Consider the following 25,130-nt stretch of genomic DNA (forward strand, 5'->3'; position numbering starts at 1 on the left):
AAAAAAAATGGTGCCATTTTCCGATACTTGTAGCATCTCCATTTTTCATGGTCTGGGGTCGGTTGAGGGCTTATTTTCTGCGTGCTGAGCTGGCGTTTTTAATGATACCATTTCGGTGCAGATACGTTCTTTTGATCGCCCGTTATTGCATTTTAATGCAATGTCGCGGCGACCAAAAAAACGTAATTCTGGCGTTTCAAATTTTTTTCTTCCTACGGCGTTTAGCGATCAGATTAATGCTTTTTTTATTGATAGATCGGGCGATTCTGAACGCGGCGATACCAAATACGTGTAGGTTTTATTTTTTTTTTTTTATTGATTTATTTTGATTGGGGCGAAGGGGGGGTGATTTAAACTTTTATATTTTTTTTTTTACTTTTGCCATGCTTCAATAGCCTCAATGGGAGGCTAGAAGCTGGCACAACGCGATCGGCTCAGCTACATAGCAGAGCAGAAATGCAGGTGTGCTATGAGCGCCGACCACAGGTTTGCGCTCACAGCTACCGGCGATCAGTAACCATAGAGGTCTCAAGGACCTCTATGGTTACAATGCAGAAGCATCGCTGACCCCCGATCATGTGACGGGGGTCGGCGATGCGCTCATTTCCGGCCGCCCGGCCGGAAGCGCCGGTTAAATGCCGCTGTCTGCGTTTGACAGCGGCATTTAACTAGTTAATAGGGGTGGGTGAATCGCGATTTCACCCGCCGCTATTGCGGGCACATGTCAGCTGTTCAAAACAGCTGACATGTCCCGGCTTTGATGCGGGCTCACCGCCGGAGCCCGCATAAAAGCGGGGCTTCTGACCTTGGACGTACTATCCCGTTCGAGGTCAGAAAGGGGTTAAAGGATTATTCCCATCTTCATAAACGGGTATCATTGGATGATGCTTGTACATACAATTACCTACTAGTTAAGGTCATGAACTGCTGAACAGTTTTATACTTTTCTTAATTTGCATACAGCTCATTGCCTTGGAAAACGACCACCGCCATTAGTCAGCAGAATATGCGCAGTGCTTACAATCTCTTTTCTACTGAATATGTAAGTGCTAATTTGATGCCGGAAAGGATAGCAGGAGTGTACTGTTCCTCCTAATCCCAGAGAAATTCAGTGTAACAAGCTAAACAGCTGCAGTGGTCGGTCTCCTAGGCAATGACCTGTAAGCAAAAGTAAATTGTTTTATATCTCAAGAGCGGCTGTACATTTTAATAAGCAGTAAATTGCAAAAGTAAACAAGCACTGTGACAAAATTCATATATGAAGTTGAAAGTAACCTTTCAAGCGGACAAGTGCTATATTATCTTACCGGCAAAGTCTCTTGGGCAAAATCTGTGAGTCTCTCTCCCTGGGTTTTTTAGGTGAATAACGCAGGAACATACATACATACATACATACATCATTGCAGTCAATGGGTGAAAACCGCTGGCAAAAACACACAAAGAATTGACATGCTGCAGAAATTTTTCTGCACCAAATCTGCAAGTCAAAAAAAACCCAACGTGTGAATGACACTTCAGGCTTTTCATTCACTATGCTAGCTCCGGGTTTTGTTAAATCCACATGGATAAACGTGGCAAAAACACACCATGCGCACAAGGCCTAAGAGTAACTGATGTGTTAAAGGGTTAGAATCCTGTCAAAACTTTTGACTGCCTGTTCACTTCATTGTATAAAAAAGAAAAAAAAAAAAAAAAAACACAACAAGCTACCATATATACTCTAGTATAAGCAGAGATTTTCAGCCCATTTTTTCAGGCTGAAAGTGCCCCTCAGCTTATACTCGAGTCATTGTCCCAGGGGGTCGGCGGGGGAGCGGCAGCTGTGGCGGCTGTCACATCATACTCACCCTCCTGGCGCGGTCTCTGCACATCCCCGCTTCTCAGATGGTCTTCCGCGCCCGCAGCTCTCCCTGTGCTCAGTGGTTACGTGGTACCGCTCATTAAAGTAATGAATATGGACGAGACTCCACTCCCATAGGTGTGGCACGCATATTCATTACTTTAATGAGCGGTATTGCCAAAAAACTAAATATTGTTGGGGAAAAAACATAAATACGGCGTACATATACCCCTAAAAATCACTTTTATTAATAATTCAATATAAAATCCTGACCCCCAAAAAAAAAAATTGTCACAAAAGATATATCTAAACTATTATGGTCCTAAATACCACTGATGCTCAAAACTACCTTGCTGTGGAGGTTGGCACCCTAAGAGACGATTTTTTGGCGCCCCCACTCAACGTAGACTGTCCCTATCTCCCCTGCACTGTCCCTTAAAGTGCAGGCAGGAAAACAATATAGGGAAAGTGCAGTGGTGAAAAGATAATTTATAAAATATAAACCATAATCAGGACCTAAATAGGTGCCTCCATATAGAAGAATTGGCAAAACGCACAAAAGTTTTAGCAAATAGTGCCCCTTTATACAAAAAAATCGTATTTCAATGGCAACCAAGATATTGCTCAGTCCTAAATATTTCAATTTATTGCCAGAAAGAAATCATTGCTCCAATGGCGACAGTGAAAATATACACATGTTATTGACTTCACCATTGGGCACATAGTCAACAATATCGCACCTCTATTCTGGCAAAGCATAAAAGAGCAGCCATAGAAAGAAAAATAGTAAGGGATAAACTTAGCGTGTGCCGTGTCTCCTCGTATCTCCTCAACGCGTTTCCCCGCTCTTGCGGTTCATCAGGAGGAAGCGATGGTGTATTGATGTAGCATGCCACCTAGATATAGGGCATAAGCCGGCCTTGACAATATGGGCTTAAATAGCCCATAACAAACTGCGTGCCAAAGTAAGTCACGCCCCCTATCATACGGAGTCCCTGATGGGTCAATAAGGTGCCTCCGTCCTCATTTACAATCATAAATAAATAAATAAATAAATACATAACCGTTCTACTTAAATAGCCCCATTCACATATCTTGCAGTATAAGGCGCCATCTAATAAAGCCCAATATAGCACGCATATATATCCAGATACCCGCGATACAAATAGTATTAACCCTGGCCTGAGGTGCGCATGTCCGGGATCACCGTGGAACGCAAGCCGCAGCACCCCGCTGCGCGTCAGAGAGCGCCTGCGCAGTAGGTATGTTGAGATCTACTATACAGGGCCCTGTCCCATTCCTCCTCACCGGTGCGCATGCCCGAGGCCACGGATAGAGTATTGGATCCCTTCAAGGGTTAACCGGACAGGCTTATGAGTATAAGTTCTTGATACCAAATAATCCAGTTAAACCTACCTTCTATGCTCTACCAAAATTGCATAAGGGCACGAGCCCCCTTAAAGGTCGCCCAATTGTAGCAGGAATTATGATTGTAAATGAGGACGGAGGCACCTTATTGACCCATCAGGGACTCCGTATGATAGGGGGCGTGACTTACTTTGGCACGCAGTTTGTTATGGGCTATTTAAGCCCATATTGTCAAGGCCGGCTTATGCCCTATATCTAGGTGGCATGCTACATCAATACACCATCGCTTCCTCCTGATGAACCGCAAGAGCGGGGAAACGCGTTGAGGAGATACGAGGAGACACGGCACACGCTAAGTTTATCCCTTACTATTTTTCTTTCTATGGCTGCTCTTTTATGCTTTGCCAGAATAGAGGTGCGATATTGTTGACTATGTGCCCAATGGTGAAGTCAATAACATGTGTATATTTTCACTGTCGCCATTGGAGCAATGATTTCTTTCTGGCAATAAATTGAAATATTTAGGACTGAGCAATATCTTGGTTGCCATTGAAATACGATTTTTTTGTATAAAGGGGCACTATTTGCTAAAACTTTTGTGCGTTTTGCCAATTCTTCTATATGGAGGCACCTATTTAGGTCCTGATTATGGTTTATATTTTATAAATTATCTTTTCACCACTGCACTTTCCCTATATTGTTTTCCTGCCTGCACTTTAAGGGACAGTGCAGGGGAGATAGGGACAGTCTACGTTGAGTGGGGGCGCCAAAAAATCGTCTCTTAGGGTGCCAACCTCCACAGCAAGGTAGTTTTGAGCATCAGTGGTATTTAGGACCATAATAGTTTAGATATATCTTTTGTGACAATTTTTTTTTTTTTTGGGGTCAGGATTTTATATTGAATTATTAATAAAAGTGATTTTTAGGGGTTTAATGAGCGGTACCATGTGAACGCTGAACACAGGAACAAGCTGCCGGCGCGCGCCGGAGAAGTAGGGACATACAGAGAGACCGCGCTGGGATGGGGTGAGTATAATGGGGGAGTGTGAGCCATGCGATATTCACCTGTCCCCGTTCCACCGCCGCGCTCCGTCTTCCGCATCCTCTGGCTGTGACTTTCAAGTCAGAGGGCGCGATGACGTGTTTAGTGCCTCTGCCTGAAGTCACTGCAGAGACCCAGAAGACACAGCGACGCGCAGCTGTGGAACGGGGATAGGTGAATATCGCAAGTGCCGGGGGCCTGAGCCATTTGCGACACTGGCACCTTACCCCCATAGCACGCCAGTGTCCCCGCTTGCTCAGGACACAGGCACCAGACCCCCAGTGATGAGAGGTGAGTATGTCATTTTTTTTTTTTTTTTTATCGCAGCAGCATATGTGGCATATTATGGGGCCATCAACCTTTATGGAGCATTATATGGGGCATATTATGCTATGGAGCATCTTATGGGGCCATCAACTTTATGGAGCAGCATATGTGGCACATTATGCCATGGAGCATCTCACAAGGTCATCAACCTTTTTGGAGCATTATAAGAGGCATATTATTCTATGGAGCATCTTATGGGGCCATTAGTAACCTTTGTACAGCATTATATGGGGTATATTTTTGTATTAATCTTATGGGGCCCATCATGAACTTTATGGAGCATTATGTGGGGCGTATTTTGCATGGAGCATCTTATGGGGCTCCTGATTCAAGATGGATATTCAAAAACATTTTACCTACTGATATTGCAATCAATTTTACTTTTATTGGTATCTATTTTTATTTTTGAAATTTACCAGCAGCTGCTGCATTTCTCACCCTAGGCTTATACTCGAGTCAATAAGTTTTCCCAGTTTTTTGTGGCAAAATTAGGGCTTATACTCGAGTATATACGGTATTGTCACAACTAATCACTAAAATTAGCGGCTTATACATACATCAGTAGAGCAGCTGAGCTCAGTGATGGGGTGCAGCAGTGCCGTTGTAGCCTATAAACAATTACAGCTGCAGCGCCAGAAACAGCACTGTACACAGAGAAGGTAAGTAAAGCGCAATTGGTTGCAAAAACAAAACAAAAAAACCCAAACAAACAAAACCAACTGATTCACCGGGCCCAGAGCAGAGTCTCCACCGCTTCTCCTGCTGTCTGACATTGGCTGCGGTGCCAACGTCACATTGACAGCGTGGCAGCCAATCAGTGAGCTCTTGGGCTGCCAGATTAAATGGAAGTCTCTGCTCAAAGCTGCTTAGTTCACTGGCTGTCATGCTGTCACTGTGACTTCAGAACCGCAGCCAATGCCTTAGAAGAGGAACAGTGGTAACTGGAGAACTTGGGAATAAGCACAGTGCGCTGATATATATACATATATACACACACACACACACACACACACACACCAGGCATGAACATTAACTGAAAGGTGAGAAGCCCTTTTATGTTTTTAGTTCATAAAGCAACAGTACAAGTGAAAATAGATTTAAAAGGGTTTTTTTTATCTTAATTTCTTTCTCCTCCTGGACTCATCTTTCCCTCTCAATTCACTGCTAAAATCTTGTAAATCTGTGTTCTACAAATATGTATTTTCACATAAAATAGTTGATGTTTATAAAGTTCTATATAGAGTTCTCATCTTAGAGAACTTCAGGCATAATGTCTGTCTGCCTCTAGCTTCTCCCTTCTCCATAGAATCTTACGAGCAGCAACTGCCTTCTGTCTCAGTAATGAGAAGATCTGTCCTTGCTGAATGCAGATTTTATAGTTTTTACCTATCAACTGAGATTGAAAGATCTGTCCAGGAGGAGAAAGCAGCAGACTTGTCTGACAAGATATAAAAATCTGCTTATTTTCATATGTACATTTGATTTATGAAATAAAAATTAAAATGATAATTACACTACGACCCATTTAGACAAGTTGAAAATCATGATTGTTCGTTTCCAGATTATTAACTTGGATGTCTAGACATGCTGCCATTCACAGCAATGAGAAAATTGCTCTTTCATCCTGCAAGATGATTTTTAAGGGAACCTAAAAATGTATCGTTCTTGCAGCCAATTGTTCTTTGCAAAAAGGTGTTTTATTGCCAATAACATGATGCTGTATGAGCAAAAAACGATCATTAAAGGGGATGTCCAGTTAAAACAAGTATAGATAACTTGCAGTGGATATCTCATGGTTGGACCAGCACCTATTGGCAGATCGAAGAACAAAAATGTGAAGCAGCTGAGACATCTTCACCGACTAACAAATTACCATCTATCTTGTGAATAGGTGATAACTTGTTTTCACTAGACAACTGCTTTAACAATCAATCTGTGCGCCTCAAAGTGAGCACAGTAAGCCCTTTAATGGAGACTTAATGCCCCATGATGCCAAACTCTGTTTATAATGCTCTTGTTCCTATGGAAAGGCAGCCAGTGATAAGTGACAAAACTGCTGTCCCTTGATGTAAGCAGCATAGCCTCAGTGTATCCTATATGATGTATACACCAGTCTGTCTAAAAGAAAACCTGTTTGCTGCCTATAGTAACCATTCACAGCTCAGCTTATATTCCACCAGCGTGAAAGCTGCTCTATGACACTTTCTTTTAGCCAGCTTTATAAGTCTTCACCAATATCTTAAGCTGCATGAGGAACATACAGAGGGGCAGGGCGAGATCTTGGAAGTGGCAGCAGGGATTTTATAGGTAAGAATCTCATCCTGTAAGTACACAGGAAGTAAGAGACTGACTTCCTGTTTACATATTATTACATGGTACTGGACTGGTTGTCAGACTGATCACACGACCCAACTTCCTATAACGAAAGGAGGGAATGTTTAGATGTACTTGGAGGTGGGATTAGAAACATATGTAAGAATATCACATGGTAAAGTTTTTTCCGATTTACAAATTTGAGTGGTGCCAAGAGTTTCTATAGCGTCATGTCATTCTTGATGGGATTTTTCCTTTAAATTTTATAATATAACTATGGGTATATCAGTCCCAAATGAATGCTAAAAAATGTTCCACAAAACTTGAGTATTTTGAAGCCAGTCTCTTATCCCTCTAATCACTGAAATATTTCTGTTTAAAATATAGCAATACAAATGAATTGACAATTTCCAGGACAATAAGAGACATATTGAAATATATAACCAGGTCTAAGAATTATTGTCATAAAATATTACCTGCAAATATCCATATATTAAATAAAAAACAAAAACTCCGGTAACACAAATAAAAAACTGCACAGGCTTCTGGAACTGGCTGAGATTGATGCCAAGCACCCGGATGTCATCCACAGACTTAATGTGAGGAGACATTGCGTCCGTCTTTGAAGGAATACTGATGGATATATACTTCCTTGAGTTGTTAAATTTCAGGTCCATGTTGACAGGTTGGGTGACAGGATCATCTGACTGCTTCTCTTCACCATCAGAGTTACTGAAACAAACAACATTTTTGTTAAAAAAAAAAAATATATAAACATGACGTAACAAATGTTTTAAAAAACTCTCAAAAACCACTAAATGTTTTGCAATTCACAATGTGCATTATAACATTAGGCTACGTTCACGTCTGCATTACGCTTCAGGAACAAACAAAATGTCAAAAACTAATCTTTTGCATCACTGATACCAACAGAAGCAGAGGGTTTACACAGATTACTATGGGTTGTCTTTTCTGTTCTACAAAGTGACACCAAATGGTGCAAACTTCTGCATGCTGCACTTGTTCTTCCTTCTAAAATCAACACAAAACTGAACTAAAATGTATCCAATAATAAATCAATAAAGTCCCTCTGCTTCTGTTTGCACCAGCTAGGTAACAAAACTGTTCTTTGACATTATTCCCTATGCAAGGTCCTAAAGAAAGAAAAGACAAATGGAATGTAAAAAAAAAAAAAAAATAAGTGTGAGCGTAGTCCAAGATGCAATCCAACCAAAGAATACTGGCAAGTGCACTTTCCCGAGCTCCCCCTAGTCCTAGGGAACAGTTCTGGCTGATAACTAGAAAGACTGTGTTCTGATGTCACCATTCTTCAAATGTGTCTTTAGCTGGAATATGAATATCAATAAAGAGTTATCAGTTGTTTTAATTTTTATTTTAGAAAGCAACAGTTCACATGAAAATAATTAACTTTGTAATATATCTCATCAGAGAAGTCAGTCCCACGGGAGAAATAAGCAGATCTCTCATTCTCAAAAATCCTAATTCACATGTAAAATCTGAGTTCACTTAAAGGGAATCTCCTCCATTGCTAGCATCTGCTGTAATTCGACTGCACTTGGATGACATCAGAGTGCAGTCCGATGTATCACACTCACCCATAAACTTGTATGAGTGAGAGCAATCCGATTCTCGATACGATTGTTCTGTCATGCTGAATCAGCATGAGAAAATCGCAGACCTGAGCTGCCCCATAGAATAACACTGGGCAGAGTGCGATCCGACAAAACATCACATAGCACTCGGCTGTGTTATACTCTCATGTGATTGAGCCCTTAGGGTTTGTTCACAAAGCGCTTTTTTCACTCTTATTTTCAGCAGGTCTACAAAGATACTTGAAAAGACACAAAGTCTATTTATTTGTAATGTAAAACTACTTTGCAGTTCATATTTTCAGTCTTTTGGGCGTATTTTAACTATTTCAGGTTTACAAAATACAAGGATTTAAAAGAAGTGACCCAACAGTTCTTCACGAGTTTTCTGCTATGAAGCCACTTTACACTTTACAATAGAATTCAATAAGAAGGCTTAAAGTACCTTCACACTAAGCGACGCTGCAGCGATATCGACAACGATGCTGATCGCTGCAGCGTCGCTGTTTGGTCGCTGGAGAGCTGTCACACAGACAGCTCTCCAGCGACCAACGAAGCCGAGGTCCCCAGGTAACCAGGGTAAACATCGGGTTGCTAAGCGCAGGGACGCGCTTAGTAACCCGATGTTTACCCTGGTTACAAGTGTTAAATGTAAAAAAACAAACACTACATACTTACATTCGCGTCCCCCGGCATCCGCTTCCCTGCACTGTGTAAGCGTCGGCAGTAGCAGGGCACAGCGGTGACGTCACCGCTGTGCTTTGCTTTCCGGCCGGTACTGACACACTCAGTGCAGGAAGCTCTGAGCAGCAGCGCGGACGCCGGGGGACGTGACAGACATCAGAGGGTGAGTATGTACTGTTTTTTTTTTTTTACTTTTACAATGGTAACCAGGGTAAATATCGGGTTACTAAGCGCGGCCCTACGCTTAGTAACCCGATATTTACCCTGGTTACCATTGTAAAACATCGCTGGCATCGTTGCTTTTGCTGTCAAACACGACGATACACGCCGATCTGACGACCAAATAAAGTTCTGGACTTTCAGCAACGACCAGCGATATCACAGCGAGATCCAGGTCGCTGCTGCCTGTCAAACACAACGATATCGCTATCCAGGACGCTGCAATGTCACGGATCGCTATCGTTGTAAAGTTGCTTAGTGTGAAGGTACCTTTAAAGGGAATCTGTCACCTAATTTTTCGTATATAATCTGCGGCCACCGTCATCAGGGGCTTATCTACAGCATTCTGTAATGTTGTAGATAAGCCCCCTATGTAACCTGAAAGAAAAGAAAAACAAATTAGATTATACTCACCCAGGGGCGGTCCGAGTCCGGCGCCTCCCATCTTCATGCGATGACGTCCTCTTCCTTGCTTCTGCCGCGGCTCCTGCGCAGGCGTACTTTGTCCTGTTGAGGGCAGCGTAAAGTACTGCAGTGCGCAGGGCCTCTCTGACCTTTCCCTGCACACTGCAGTACTTTGTTCTGCCCTCAACAGGACAAAGTACGCCTGCGCAGGAGCCGCGGCATGAAGACAAGAAGAGGACGTCATCCTATGAAGACGGGAGGCGCCGGACCCGGACCGCGATACCCATCGGACCGGACCGCAGCGGGACCGCCCCTGGGTGAGTATAATCTAACCTCTTTTTCTCATCTTTCAGGATACATCGGGGGCTTATCTACAGCATTACAGAATGCTGTAGATAAGCCCCTGATGGCGGTGGCTGCAGTTTATAGGCCAATTTTGGGGTGCCAGATTCCCTTGGTCATCATTACTTCAATGCTAGCACCAGAGACTCGGCTGAAACATGAGAAAATAAGGGTAATAAATGAGACAGCAGAGAACCTGACATCTTTCCAGCAGTCGGACACCTACATAGAGCTGCTGGAAGCATGCATGGCTGGCAGGTATCGCGCACCTGTCTGGTGACAATGACATCACACCTACACATACCTGCTGGGAGTATGCACAATCGGCACTACATGAAGCAGCAGCCCCCACATCCCCTTTAACGGCACATTCACCCAACGGTACTTTTCTATTCTGATCAATGTATGCGGCTTTGTTAGAAACACGGCTAGTGGAAACCTGCGTTTATAACTGATGTCCCACAACTTCCACCCAGATATTATAGGGGCTCTCCCTGTGCCAGACTTTGTGCCCCCACATATCGCTGGCATACATTACCCCGCACGCAGTAGTGTCCTGAACCTGTGGCAACCAATAGCCGGCCTGGCTGCTTCTTTCTGGTCAGGTCTCCCCTTTATTCCCATCTTAGCCCTTTATGCCTGAGATTAGCCTGTTTCTAGGTGCCGGCTCCCGGAGGTGGGCTTCAGAGCGCCACTGTGTGCAGAGCCCCCATAGAAATGAATAGGACTTACTACAGAAATGATGGGGGCTTCTACACGTTTTATATTAGGAAATAGACTTTTTTCCCCTGGAAAAAGCACATAGAAAACCCCTAGCAGTGAGGCAGGGGCGCGGACCCCAAGAGTCTGCCCTGCGCCTACGTGCTGGATCTCTATTAGTGATGGCCCCCCATATAGGACCCCACAGCCACTGAGCTCCCACCGCACCCGACCAGGAAGTGCTGGCCCTAATCATGTCCAGCTCTTTACCAGAGACGTGTGACGAGAATACATGAGCAGGACACACAGCGGGGCTACCGGGCACCGGGTCACAGCTGGCGGGGTCTCCCGGGCACATTCCTCCTCCGGCAGACACTGGTCAGGAGCAGCAGAACACTCCCGGAAGCCGCCTACTGGGAGACGGCCGGTCCGCCGGTACCGAGCAGTAGGGCCAGCAGCGCTGCCAGTTCACAGCGGCCGCTTCCGCGTTCTGACGTCACGCCCTGCTGACTCCTTACCTCACAGGTCTGGGCGGGAGGACTGGCGTGCAGCAGGGCGCCGGTTATCTCCCCGCTCACTGCTCGGACGCGTCCTTTCTTTTCACCTTCTCACTATTTCTTCTTTTCCCACAGTTGGACCCTTGTTGTCCACCTTTGTGGCCATTTTTTTTAACTTAAAGGGAACCTGTCACCAGCAAAAACTGCAGATATAGGGTTAACCTGCAGTTTTGTTCAGTTATTAGGCTATGTGCACACGAAGCGGATTTGTAGCGTTTCCGCAGCGTTTTTTCTGCAGGGAAATGCTCCAAAAACGCAATGGATTACTTAAGCAATGACATTCCTGAAGTGTTGTGCACATGATCCGGAAATTTCCGCCCTTATTTACAGCGTTTTATTTTCCACAGCATGACAATTGTTTTTGCGTATCGGCAGCGATTCTGCACCCATTGCCTTCCATCGAGTCAGTAAAATCTGCAGCAAAAACGCAGGTATAAAAAAGTTTGACGTCAGAAGGAGGAAGGTTGTGTGGGCGGAGAATATGCGCATGTGTGTGTACCCATGCATCGTCTGATGGGACTACTACTCCCATCCGGCTACGCATTGTCACATACATTACGGTTCCAGAGTTTAGGGTCACCCAGACAATTTTGTGTTTTCCATGAAAACTCATACTTTTATTAACCCCTTTCTACCATTGGACGTACTATTCCGTCCATGTAGGGTGGGCCCTACTCCCCAAGAACGGAATAGTACGTCCAGAGCGATCAGCCGCGCTCACTATCGCAGCTGACATCCGGCACTATGTGCCAGCAGTGGTCACGGACCGCCCCCAGCACACTGCGATCAAACATGATTGCAGTGTTCCGGCGGTATAGGGAAGCATCGCGCAGGGAGGGGGCTCCCTGCGTGCTTCCCTGAGACCCTCGGAACAACGCAATGTGATCGCGTTGCTCCGAGGGTCTCTAAGGCTACGTTCACATTTGCGTTGTTGGGCGTTGCGTCGGTGATGCAACGCATGCAAAACGCATTGTTTTGTTACGCATGCGTCCATTTTTGGCATGATTTTTGACGCAAAAAAACTGCATCATGCAGCGTCCTCTGCGCCCTGACGCTTGCGCCAAAAATGACGCATGCGTCACAAAACGCAAGACAACGCATGTCCATGCGCCCCCATGTTAAATATAGGGGCGCATGAAGCATGCGTCGCTATGCGTAGCCGAACCTGCGCCCGACGCAACGCAAATGTGAACATAGCCTTACCTCCTCCCTGCAGGCCCGGATCCAAAATGGCCGTGAGGTGGCTTCACTGCACCTGCTCAGAGCAGGTGCCAGGAAGCCTCCCTGCTGTGAGTGCACAGCAAAGTGTCAGATCAGCGATCTGTTACTTTACTGTGATGTCCCCCCCCCCCCCCCCCCCGGGGCAAAGTAAAAAAAAAAAAAATTCCTAAATAAATAATAAAAAAAATATACATAATGTTCAATAAATACATTCCTTTATCTAAATAAAAAAAATACAATAAAAGTACACATATTTAGTATCGTCGCGTCCGTAACAACCCGACCTATAAAACTGTCCCACTAGTTAACCCCTTCAGTGAACACCGTAAAAAAAAAAGGCAAAAAACGCTTTATTATCATACTGCCGAACAAAAAGTGGAATAACACGCGATGAAAAAGATGGATATAAATAACCATGGTACCGCTGAAAACGTCATCTTGTCCCACAAAAAACGAGCCACCATACAGCATCATCAGCGAAAAAATAAAAAAGTTATAGTCCTCAGAATAAAGCGATGCAAAAATAATTATTTTTTCTATAAAATAGTTTTTATCGTATAAAAGCGCCAAAACATAAAAAAATGATATAAATGAGGTATCGCTGTAATCGTACTGACGCAAAGAATAAAACTGCTTTATCCATTTTACCAAGCGCGGAACGGTATAAACGCCTCCCCCCCCCCAAAGAAATTCATGAATAGCTGGTTTTTGGTCATTCTGCCTCACAAAAATCGGAATAAAAAGCGATCAAAAAATGTCACGTGCCCGAAAATGTTACCAATACAAACATCAACTCGTCCCGCAAAAAACAAGACCACACATGACTCTGTGGACCAATATATGGAAAAATTATAGCTCTCAAAATGTGGTAACACAAAAAATATTTTTTGCAATAAAAAGCATCTTTTAGCGTGTGACGGCTGCCAATCATAAAAATCCGCAAAAAAACCCGCTATAAATAGTAAATCAAACCCCCTTCATCACCCCCTTAGGGAAAAATTTTAAAAATGTATTTATTTCCATTTTCTCATTAGGGTTAGGGCTACAGTTAGAGTTGGGGCTAAAGTTAGGGTTAGGGTTTGGATTAGGGCTAGGGTTAGGGTTGGGGCTAGGGTTAGGGGTGTGTCAGGGTTAGGGGTGTGTTTAGGGTTACCGTTGAGATTAGGGGGGTGTGTTTGGATTAGGGTTTCAGTTATTATTTGGGGGTTTCCACTGTTTAGGCACATTAGGGGCTCTCCAAACGCGACATGGCGTCCGATCTCAAATCCAGCCAATTCTGCGTTGAAAAAGTAAAACAGTGCTCCTTCCCTTCCGAGGTCTCCTGTGTGCCCAAACAGGGGTTTACCCCAACATATGGTGTATCAGCATACTCAGGACACATAGGACAACAACTTGGAAAAATACAAAACTGGTGGCTAAAAAATAATTTTTTGTGAAAAAAAAAATAATTTTTATTTTCACGGCTCTGCGTTATAAACTGTAGTGAAACACTTGGGGGTTCAAAGTTCTCACAACACATCTAGATAAGTTCCTTGGGGGGTCTAGTTTCCAATATGGGCTCACTTGTGGGGGATTTCTACTGTTTAGTTACATCATGGGCTCTGCAAATGCAATGTGACGCCTGCAGACCATTCCATCTAAGTCTGCATTCCAAATGGCGCTCCTTCCCTTCCGAGCTCTCCCTTGCGCCCAAACAGTGGTTTACCCCCACATATGGGGTATCAGCATACTCAGGACAAATTGTAAAACAACTTTTGGGGTCCAATTTCTTTTCTTACCCTTGGGAAAATAAAAAATTGGGGGCGGAAAGATCATTTTTGTGAAAAAATATTTTTAATTTTACGGCTCTGAATTATAAACTTCTGTGAATCAGTTAATGGGTCAAAGTGCTTACCACACATCTAGATGAGTTCCTTAGGGGGTCTACTTTCCAAAATGGTGTCACTTGTGGGGGATTTCAATGTTTAGGCACATCAGGGGCTCTCCAAACGCAACATGGTTTCCCACCTCAATTCCAGTCAATTTTGCATTGAAAAGTCAAATGGCGCTCCTTCGCTTCCGAGCTCTGCCATGCACCCAAACAGTGGTTTACCCCCACATATGGGGTATCAGCGTACTCAGGACAAATTGTACAACAACTTTTGGGGTCCATTTTCTCCTGTTACCCTTGGTAAAATAAAACAAATTGGAGCTGAAGTAAATTTTTTGTGTAAAAAAGTTAAATGTTCATTTTTATTTAAACATTCCAAAAATTGGCCCGGTCATTAACGTGCAAGCCACCCTTGGGGGTAAAGGGGTTAAATGAGTTACCAAATGAATTGAAAATCTAGTCCAGACATTGACAAGGTTCGAAAAAAAAGATTTTTATTTGAAATAATAATTTTCTCCTTTAAACTTTGCTTTCATCCAAGAATGCTCCCTTTGCAGCAATTACAGCATTGCAGACCTTTGGCATTCTAGCAGTTAATTTGCTGAGGTAATCTGGAGAAATTTCACCCCATGCTTCCAGAAGCCCCTCCCACAAGTTGGTTTGGAATGATGGGCACTTTTTGCATACTAAAGGGTCAGGCTGCTCCCACAACGGCTCAAAGGGGTTGAGATCTGGTGACTGCGCTGGCCACTCCATTACAGATAGAATACCAGCTGCCTGCTTCTTCCCTAAATAGTTTGGAGGTGTGCTTTGGGTCATTGTCATGTTGTAGGATGAAATTGGCTCCAATCAAGCGCTGTCCACAGGGTATGGTATGGCATTGCAAAATGGAGTGATAGCCTTCCTTATTCAAAATCCCTTTTACCTTGTACAAATCTCCCACTTTACCAGCACCAAAGCAACCCCAGACCATCACATTACCTCCACCATGCTTGACAGATGGCGTCAGGCACTCTTCCAGCATTTTTTCAGTTGTTCTGCGTCTCACAAATGTTTTTCTGTGTGATCCAAACACCTCAAACTTAGATTCATCTGTCCTTAACACCTTTTTCCAATCTTCCTCTGTCCAATGTCTGTGTTCTTTTGCCCATATTAATCTTTTCCTTTTATTAGCCAGTCTCAGATATGGCTTTTTCTTTGCCACTCTGCCTTGAAGGCCAGCATCCCGGAGTCGCCCCTTCACTCTAGACGTTGACACTGGCGTTTTGCATGTACTATTTAATGAAGCTGCCAGTTGAGGACCTGTGAGGCGTCGATTTCTCAAACTACAGACTCTAATGTACTTGTCTTGTTGTGCTGCGGGGCCTCCCACCTACCTTTCTACTCTAGTTAGAGCCTGTTTGTGCTCTCCTCTGAAGCGAGTAGTACACCCCGTTGTAGGAAATCTTCAGTTTCTTGGCAATTTCTCGCATGGAATAGCCTTCATTTCTAAGAACAAGAATAGACTGTGGAGTTTCACATGAAAGTTATTTTTTTCTGGCCATTTTGAGACTTTAATGGAACCAACAAATGTAATGCTCCAGATTCTCAACTAGCTCAAAGGAAGGTCAGGTTTATAGCTTCTCTAATCAGCCAAACTGTTTTAGCTGTGCTAACATACTTGCACTAGGGCTTTCAAGGGTATTCGAACCATCGATTAGCCTTCTTACACAGTTAGCAAACACAAAGTACCATAAGAACACTGGAGTGATGGTTGTTGGAAATGGGCCTCTATACACCTATGAAGATATTGCATTACAAACCAGACATTTGCAGCTAGAATAGTCATTTACCACATTAACAATGTATAGAGTTTATTTCTGTATCATTAAATGTTAGCTTCATTGGAAAAAACTGTGCTTTTCTTTCAAAAATAAGGAAATTTCTAAGTGACCCTAAACTTAGGAACGGTAGTGTATAACAGAGACAGCATGAGCTGATGATAGGAGAATAGCATCATCCGACGCATGTGTTCAATTGTAAAAAAAATCAAAACATTTACATATTCACATACACATTACATAGTCCACCTAACGCCTTATCCCGAATGCCCACGTCTCCTGCAAACAATAAAAAAATAATAAACCAGCATATATTCACCTTTCCGCCATAGTCCATTTAATACTGAGTGTCCCACATCGATCTCACCCTGCTGCCGGTAATTCACTGACAGGAGGTGATCGCTCCCGCAGTGTATCACTGAGCCGCCGTGAGAGTTCAGTGGAGTTCACCAGCTGATCAGCTCCGGTGCTCTCACTTGTGGCACCGCTGTGTGGGAAAGTTCTCACACAGCGGTAGTGCCATAAGTGCAGGGATGGATTAAGGGTAGCCAGGGCCCCGGGCTGTTCAGACACTGTGGGCCCCCCCCCCGGTGATGTGACGGGGGTCATGTGACGAGGGTCATGTTATACCCGAACCAGATTGTTCCAGAAAAATGGCTGGGCCCTACTCTACTGTAACCTATTAAATATTTGTTTAAATCTGCAATACAATTTAGGTATATTTTGACCAATAATATCACATACAAGGAACAAATACCACCGCGCCATGACCAGACCACAAATTACAACCACAGTGTTCGAATAATATCACATACAAGGAACAAATACCACCGCACCATGTCAAGACCACATATTACCACCACTTGGTGATCAAATAGCACATTCAAGGGACAAATACCACAACACCATTTCCAGACCACATATTACCACCACATAGTGACTGAATACTACAATACTGATCAGTAATTAAAAAAAAACAAAACACAATACTATCACCATAAGTGCCAGTATTCCCAGGAGATCTGTACTTAGTATGCAGTGTCTGTGTAGAGGTAATACAGAGATCACTGGTGACATTATACACAGGAGCTCTGTATATAATGTATAGGTAATACAGTGATCACTGGTGACATTGTACACAGGACCTCTGTATATAGTATACAGTGTATAGTGTCAGTGTATAGGTAACACTGACTCACCAGTGACGTCTCTAGGTGAAGTCCTTCATCTTTCATCCAGCACAGACCGCCATCATTTCTTCCAGCCAGGACTCGTTTCTGCAGGAAATAACACAGTTATCTCGAGCTCTGCTTGCAGAACACATTACTTAATTTTTCACAACTTCTACATTACACCACATGGATAAAAAAAGGCTATATAGTGTCACTCTGCACAGTAACAGGACCGCCCCCCCCTTCATTTAAAACGGTATACTCAAAAAATAAAATAAATACATCACTGCAGTAATAATATCCCTTAATTAGCCCCTATGGTAATAATATTCCCCACCCTGGCCCCGTGTGTCTCATTCCTGGCTCCAGCCATATGTTCTCCCATCCTGCACTCATGAGTATCCATTCTACACCATATGATCTCCCCATCCTGCCCCATCTGTCTCCATCGTATCCATCCTGCCCCATGATCCAATCCTGCCCCATGATCCAATCCTGCCCCATGTCTTTCATTCTGCCCCGTGTCTCCAATCATGCCCCGTGTCTACATTCTGCCCATGCCTCCAGTCCTGCCCCTAGTGTGTCCAGCAATCTGCCCCAGTGTGTCCAGCATATTACCCCCAGTGTGTCCAGCATATTACCCCCAGTGTGTCCAGCAATCTGCCCCAGTATGTCCAGCATATTGCCCCAGTGTCCAGCAATCTGCCCCAGTGTGTCCAGCATTGCCCCCAGACAGTGTCTCCAGCAATCTGCCCCAGTGTCTGACTCCAGCATATTGCCCCCAGTGTGTCCAGCATTGCCCCCAGAGTGTGTCCAGCAATCTGCCCCAGTGTGTCCAGCAATCTGCCCCAGTGTGTCCAGCATATTACCACCAGTGTGTCCAGCAATCTGCCCCAGTATGTCCAGCATTGCCCCAGTGTGTCCAGCATATTACCACCAGTGTGTCCAGCAATCTGCCCCAGTATGTCCAATTGTCCAGCATTGCCCACAGTGTGTCCAGCATTGCCCCAGTGTCTCCAGCATTGCCGCAGTGTCTCCAGCATTGCCCCCAGACAGTGTGTTCAACAATCTGCCCCAGTATGTCCAGCATATTGCCCCAGAGTATCCAGCATTGCCCCCAGTGTGTCCAGCAATCTGCCCCAGTGTCTCCAGCATATTACCCCAGTGTCTCCAGCATTGCCCCAGTGTCTCCAGCAATCATCTTCCCCAGTGTGTCCAGCAGTCTGCCCCAGTGTGTCCTCCAGCATTGCCCCAGAGTGTCCAGCAGTCTGCCCCTGTGTGTCCAGCAGTCTGCCTCAGTGTCTCCAGCATTGCCCCAGTGTCTCCAGCAATCTGCCCCAGTGTGTCCTCCAGCATTGCCCCAGTGTGTCCTCCAGCATTGCCCCAGTGTGTCCTCCAGCATTGCCCCAGTGTGTCCTCCAGCATTGCCCCAGTGTCTCCAGCAATCTGCCCCAGTGTCTCCAGCAATCTGCCCCAGTGTGTCCTCCAGCATTGCCCCAGTGTGTCCAGCAATCTGCCCCAGCGTGTCCAGCAATCATCTGCCCCAGTGTCTCTAGCATTGCCCCAGTGTCTCCAGCAATCTGCCCCAGTGTGTCCTCCAGCAGTCTGCCCCAGTGTCTCCAGCAATCTGCCCCAGTGTCTCCAGCAATCTGCCCCAGTGTCTCCAGCATTGCCCCAGTGTCTCCAGCAATCTGCCCCAGTGTCTCCAGCAATCTGCCCCAGTGTCTCCAGCATTGCCCCCAGTGTCTCCAGCATTGCCCCCAGTGTCTCCACCGTTAGCTTATCAAAAAACAAAACAAAAAAAAACCAGTCTCCTCACCTGACCAGCGCTCCAGGCGGCGAGCTCCCTCCAGCAGCGCACACTCGCCGGCGACTGACAATGACGTCAGACGCCGGCGACGTGTGCGCTTGCGGCCGACTTCAGCTGCCAGCCTCCAATTGGCTGGCGGCTGTTGTTAACTATTGACGTGCGGGCGCGCGCCCGCACGTCAATAGGAAACCGCCGCAGCGCCAGAAGGGGCCCGGTGAGCAGATGAGAAGGGGCTCGATGCGGGCCCCCTCTCTCTGCCCACCAGGTCCGGGGGCACATAAATGCCGGCGGGCATTCACAGTCACACTCGGGCGGATTATCAGAGGGTCAATCTGTGCGGTAGCCCAGGGCCCTCCCACACCACTGGGCCCTGGGCTACCACCCATATTGACCCTCTGATAATCCACCCCTGCATAAGTGAGAGCGCCAAAGCTGATGAACTCCAGTGAACTCTCATAACAGCTCAGAGATGCACTGCGGGAGTGATTACTTCCTGTCAGTGTATCGCCAGAGGCCGGGTAGAGCCGTCACATCTTCCGATGTGACTGTTCTACACATGAGATCGCTGTTGGACACTTGATATTAAATGGACTACATCGAACAGGATAGTATTATATGTTGGTTTATTATTTTACTTTTGTTGCAGGAGACGAGGGCGTCGGGGATTAGGTGTTCAGTAAGTATGGTAAATTCAGATTCTATAAAGGAGTCTGTGTGATTATTTCAAGTAAAGGACTTTATTCTGGCCGTGTCTTTATTTACCATGTAACTATAGGATTAGTAATGGATAGTTGTCTTATAGACGCCTTTCCATTACTAAGCCGTTTACTTGATGTCACCTGACAATACAAAGGTGACATCAACCCCACAAATATGAACACCACTTGCCACCGCTACAGGAAAGAGCAAGGCTAAGTGCCAGAATTGGCACATCTATAAGATGTGCCATTTCTGGGGCGGCTGAGAGCTGATGTTTTTAGCCTGCGGGGATGCCAAGATCCATGGCCCCTTCCCAGGCTATTAATATCAGCCCGCAACTGTCTGCCTAGCCTTTGCTGGTTTGATTTTATAGGGGGACCCATGTCAATTTTTTTCTGGGGTTCCCCTGTAAACTAGCCAGTAAAAGCTAAGTAAACAGCTGTGAGCTGATATTAATAGCCTGGGAACCTTTATGGCTATTGGCTCCTTCCCAGAATATTAACATCAGCTGTCGGCTTTCCCTCTCCTGGTTATTAAAATTACGCTGGAGCCTACACAATTTAAAAAAATAAACATATTGCATTTCAAGCAGATTTCTGAGGGTATATTCCCATAGTGTGCCACGTCCAACCCGCAGCGGCCAGATGTTACAGCATAGTGAATGGGATTTCAAGACATCCCATGTCCACTATGCATGCATCAGTGCCCGCAACTTCCCTGAGGAGACGGACATGTGGCCCGTCTTTCCAGACCGCAGCATGTCTATTTATCTTGCGGAGATGCTCATTTTCCACAAGATAAGTAGCATGCATCCAATGTATAGGGCACGGTGATTTCGCACGGTTCAATGAACACATGTGGAATCACCTGCGTTCAAAAGCCGGCAACGCTTTTGACGGAGCGGAGATGTGCTGCGTCCAAAGCGCTGCCGATTACTGACCACGAGGACGTAGTCTAACAGTTGCTGTTTTGTTACAGCATATGTAGGCTAATGATGTTAATGCTCCTACATAGGCTGGTGACTGTGTGTGTGTGTGTGTGTCTATATTTAATATTAATGAGGGTATCTGGCTGAAGAGGTTGAACAAGGAAACGACATCACAATTCTTTTTTTTCAATAATATATCTTTATTTAGCTCTATGGATTGACAAAAACGCATGAAAAAAACGGACGAAAAAGCATAAAAAATGCAAGTATTTTCAGCTGCGTTTTTCTGCTAAGATATGCAGAAATCTTGCAGAAATTTCTGCAAGCAAATCCGCAACGTGCACATTAGCCTTAGAAGGCAAAGAGAGGGAAAGAGCTACTGTCTTCTAAATGCTGTGATGGTATTGCTTTAGTGACCTATAAAACTGTTCCACTAATTAACCCCTTCAGCGAACACAATGATTTTTCATCATGCCGCCTAACAAAAAGTGGAATACAATGCAATCAAGAAGGTGACTGTAAATAAAAATGGTACTGCTGAATACATCATCTTGTCCCCCAAAAATCATGCCACCATACAGCTCCATCAGCAGAAAAGTAAAAAAGTTATAGCTCTCAGAATACAACAATGCAAAAATAATTATTTTTTTCTATAAAGTTTTTATTGTAGAAAAGTGATAAAACATAAAAAAAGATACAAATGTGGTATCGCTGTAATCGTACTGATCTGAAGAATAAAGCTGTCTTACCAGTTTTACCACATGAGGAATAGCAGAAAAAAAATACCTGTGTTTTGTTCACTCTGCCTCCCAAAAGTCGGAATAGAAAGCGATCAAAAACACGTGACTGAAAATGGTATCAATAAAAACTTTAATGTGTCTCATAAAAAAGAGCCCTCACAGGACTCTGTCGGCAGAAATATAGAAACTTATAGCTTTCAAATATGGCGATGTAAAATCTAGTTTCTGCAACAAAAGCATCTTTTAGTGTGCGACAGCAGCCAAACATAAAAAACAACATAAATCTGATATTGCTGTAATCGCACCAACCCGAAGAATAAAGTTGTTTAATCACTTATACTGCACGACGAACAGCGTAAAAAATGAATAAAACCAATTCTTCTCCTGCTGTTGATCTTTACATTCTGCCTCCCAAAGAATGCAGTAAGGTTCAGCGCACATTTACCCTAAGCTCTACCCTTAGTGTTTACAGTGGGGTTTCCGTGTTAATCTGAAATATGTGATTCAGATGCAACCCCCAACAGTATTTTCCTTATAATAAGGCAGATGGAGTCACTTTGGATGTTGTCTGGCCTACGATCCAGTGGTGTACGTCTTTTTAGGCGTGTATAAAAGTGCGGACCACCACAGTTTTGTGCACTTCTGAAAAGAAGGATGCCGCTGAACAGAGGCCAGAGAGAGTCCAGAGTAACTCTGCTTCATCATTATAGTGAATGGATCCCACAGGGTTTTCATCTGAATTACGTCATTCAGAGATTTAGATTTAAACATCAATGTAAGTGCTCAGCATAGAGCAGAGGATAAACATGATGCAAAATGTTATGTAAAATGTTCTCAATACAAGCTTCAACTCAGTCCACAAGAAAAGCAAGTCACATCTTAGGTCCATCATCTGTTAACGGAAATATGATGGGCTTCCACGTTACTAATAGCACAAAAAGTATGGAAAAGTATAATGGCTTCTTGTCCCCCAAAAGGAATTTACCAAATTCTGCAAGTCCAAATGCCCCCTTTATTCTGATCCCCACAGTGTGCCAAAACCACATTTAGTGTCCACATATTTGGTATTTCTATAGCAATGAGAGCCCACCTAATTTATGGATGCATGTCTCCAGAAGAACGAGGTGAGTACTACAATGTAAGGACACTACTATAGCAGATTTGCAATTTTCACTTCACAACAACCACTGCTACATGTTTCTGGAAAACACCCATGTAGTTAAATCATCACTACACCTGTAGATAAATTCCCAAAGGGGTATACAGTATTTTTTGGACTATAAGATGCACCGGACCATAAGATGCACCCCAAATTTTGGGTTGGAAAATAGGAGAGAAAAAGATTTTTAAGATGGGGGTCCATCTTATAATCTGAATTTAAGGTATCTTACCTGGGGGCCGGCGGCGGTGGAGCGGGGTCACAGGAGGCATGGTGCCTTCCTAAGGTAGCCGGCAGCAGTAGAAGTGTGGCGCTGCTGCTGGCCCAGTGTCGGTGATGAGTAGAGCAGAGTGCATCAATGTTTTCCCAGCAGCCATCCCCCCTGCAGTTGTGTGCCGCCTAATTGGCATTTTGGGATTGAGATTTTTAGGAAAATGGCCGCCGGGAAAGCATTGATGCACTCACCGCCGACACCGAGCCTATAGCATCGTCACACTTTTGCCACCACCGGTTTCTTGAGAAAAGGACCCTGCTCCATTACTGCCACAACCCCCCGATGAACCAGCATTCGGTCTATATATTTGCAGGGAGTGTTTCTTGTAGTGTGAAAAATACGGTAATTTCCAAAACGGGTCACTTGAGGGGGGATTCTGCTCTTCTAGCATTTAGTTGCTCTCTATATGGAGTCCGCAAACTATTGTAGGAAAATCTGTACTTCAGTAGGCAAATAGCGCTCTGTCCATCCATTTGTACGTTCAGCAGAAATTGTATGACAAATTTTGGTGCCATTTTTTTCCCATCTTCTTGTGTGAAAATGTAAAATCTGGGGCTAAAACAACATTTTACTTCCCAATGGTAGAAAATGCTATGACACAATTGTGTCAATATGATCAGTACACTCCTAGATGAATTCATAAGGGTGGTTTAATTTGTAAAATGGGGAGTTTTGCTGCTTTGGTTCCTCAGGGGCTCTCCCAGTAGGTCATGGCACCCACAAACCATAACAGTAAAATCTTCACAACAAACTGAGAGGACCAGTTGCTTATATAGTGCCATCATATTCCACAGTGCTTTATGATAACTGTCCCTATTTTGACTCACAATCTAAATTTCGGATTAGTATGTCTTTGGAGTGTCGGCGGAAACCCACGCAAACACGGGGAGAACATACAAATTCCTTGCAAATGTTGTCCTTGGTGGGATTTGAATCTAGGACCAAAGCACTGCAAAGCAACAGTGTTAACTATTGAGCCACCAAGCCATCCAAAAAATGTTGCATACAGCTTAAAATTTGCCAAGAATTTCAATTGTACAAAAAATGGCTCTAGAGGAGCGGGGGTAATGCAAAAAAAATTGAGACTTTTTGAAAAGTCGCAAATAATGAATGGGCTGCAAACATCTGCATTATAAAAACCACACACATAATAGCAGAGATTAAACAGGCAAACAAATAAAAATATACTTCAAAGTAGATACCACTTAGAAGAAGAACATGTCCCAAAGCAAAAAACAACCTGAAATAAGGCCCAAAGTGCAAATTTTAAATGCTGTTCGGAGTTCCATTCGGCCCTAATTCAGACGACGGTGATTTTTCTCGAAAACAAAAAGAGATCAATTTTCTTAAATATTTTTGATCAGATTATCATCAGAGTTTCAGTAAAAAGATGGTAATTTCGTAATCTCCTATCAAGCAGTGAAAAACTGATATCACACGGATGGCATTCTGAGTCATGTCCGGTTTTTTTATGAAACCATAGACTTACATTGACTAGATGAATCCGTGATTCAGATCAAAATCGGACATGTCTCAGTGTCTTTGTGTGGATTATTTGGTCCAAAAGAATAGATGGACATGGAAATAGCTTCATAGCAACAATTATCAGTTCTGTATGTAGAAAACATGGAAAATTTACATCTGAATGTGTACTAAGAACCAGTCATGTATGGTGCAGACACATTGATTATCTCTAGTGATTGTAAAATAAAATTATTATCAATAAGATTTATGCTGTGGCCATCGTAGCTTTCATAATTTTATGCAAGATTGGAGGAGATGCTGACAAGGAACGTATTTCTTCATCCCCCAAAACTGTAGTAAATTTGTAAATATCTACATAACCAGTATTTTTGTGTATGAACCATTTTTCTATGGTAGAAAAATGTAATGTTCTAAATGTAACCAAGTACACCAGAGAACTGAAAAATGCAATGAAAAATGCTTAAAACCCTGGATATATTTTAAAGGGAAGCTGTCAGCTGATACATGCTGCCCAAATTGTGAGGATCATGTATGTTAAGAACTGGT

At 44.0% G+C, this 25,130-nt stretch overlaps 1 protein-coding gene across 3 annotated transcripts in view; it reads right to left on the bottom strand.

Annotated features, from left to right (window-relative positions):
- Window positions 1-25,130, bottom strand: part of SLC35B3 (solute carrier family 35 member B3) — a 157,402-nt gene that overhangs the window by 63,868 nt on the left and 68,404 nt on the right. The window contains exons 1-2 of one of the 3 annotated variants that reach the window (XM_077269841.1): window positions 11,120-11,360; window positions 7,367-7,622 (exon numbers count right to left, since the gene is read on the bottom strand). In XM_077269841.1, the coding sequence (XP_077125956.1) occupies window positions 7,367-7,567 (201 nt within the window). In that variant the 5' untranslated portion in view covers window positions 7,568-7,622; window positions 11,120-11,360. The other 2 variants (XM_077269842.1, XM_077269839.1) reach the window with 2 other exon arrangements.

Source organism: Ranitomeya variabilis, chromosome 6 (assembly GCF_051348905.1).
Source record: "Ranitomeya variabilis isolate aRanVar5 chromosome 6, aRanVar5.hap1, whole genome shotgun sequence".
In the NCBI taxonomy this organism is placed as follows: domain Eukaryota; kingdom Metazoa; phylum Chordata; class Amphibia; order Anura; family Dendrobatidae; genus Ranitomeya; species Ranitomeya variabilis.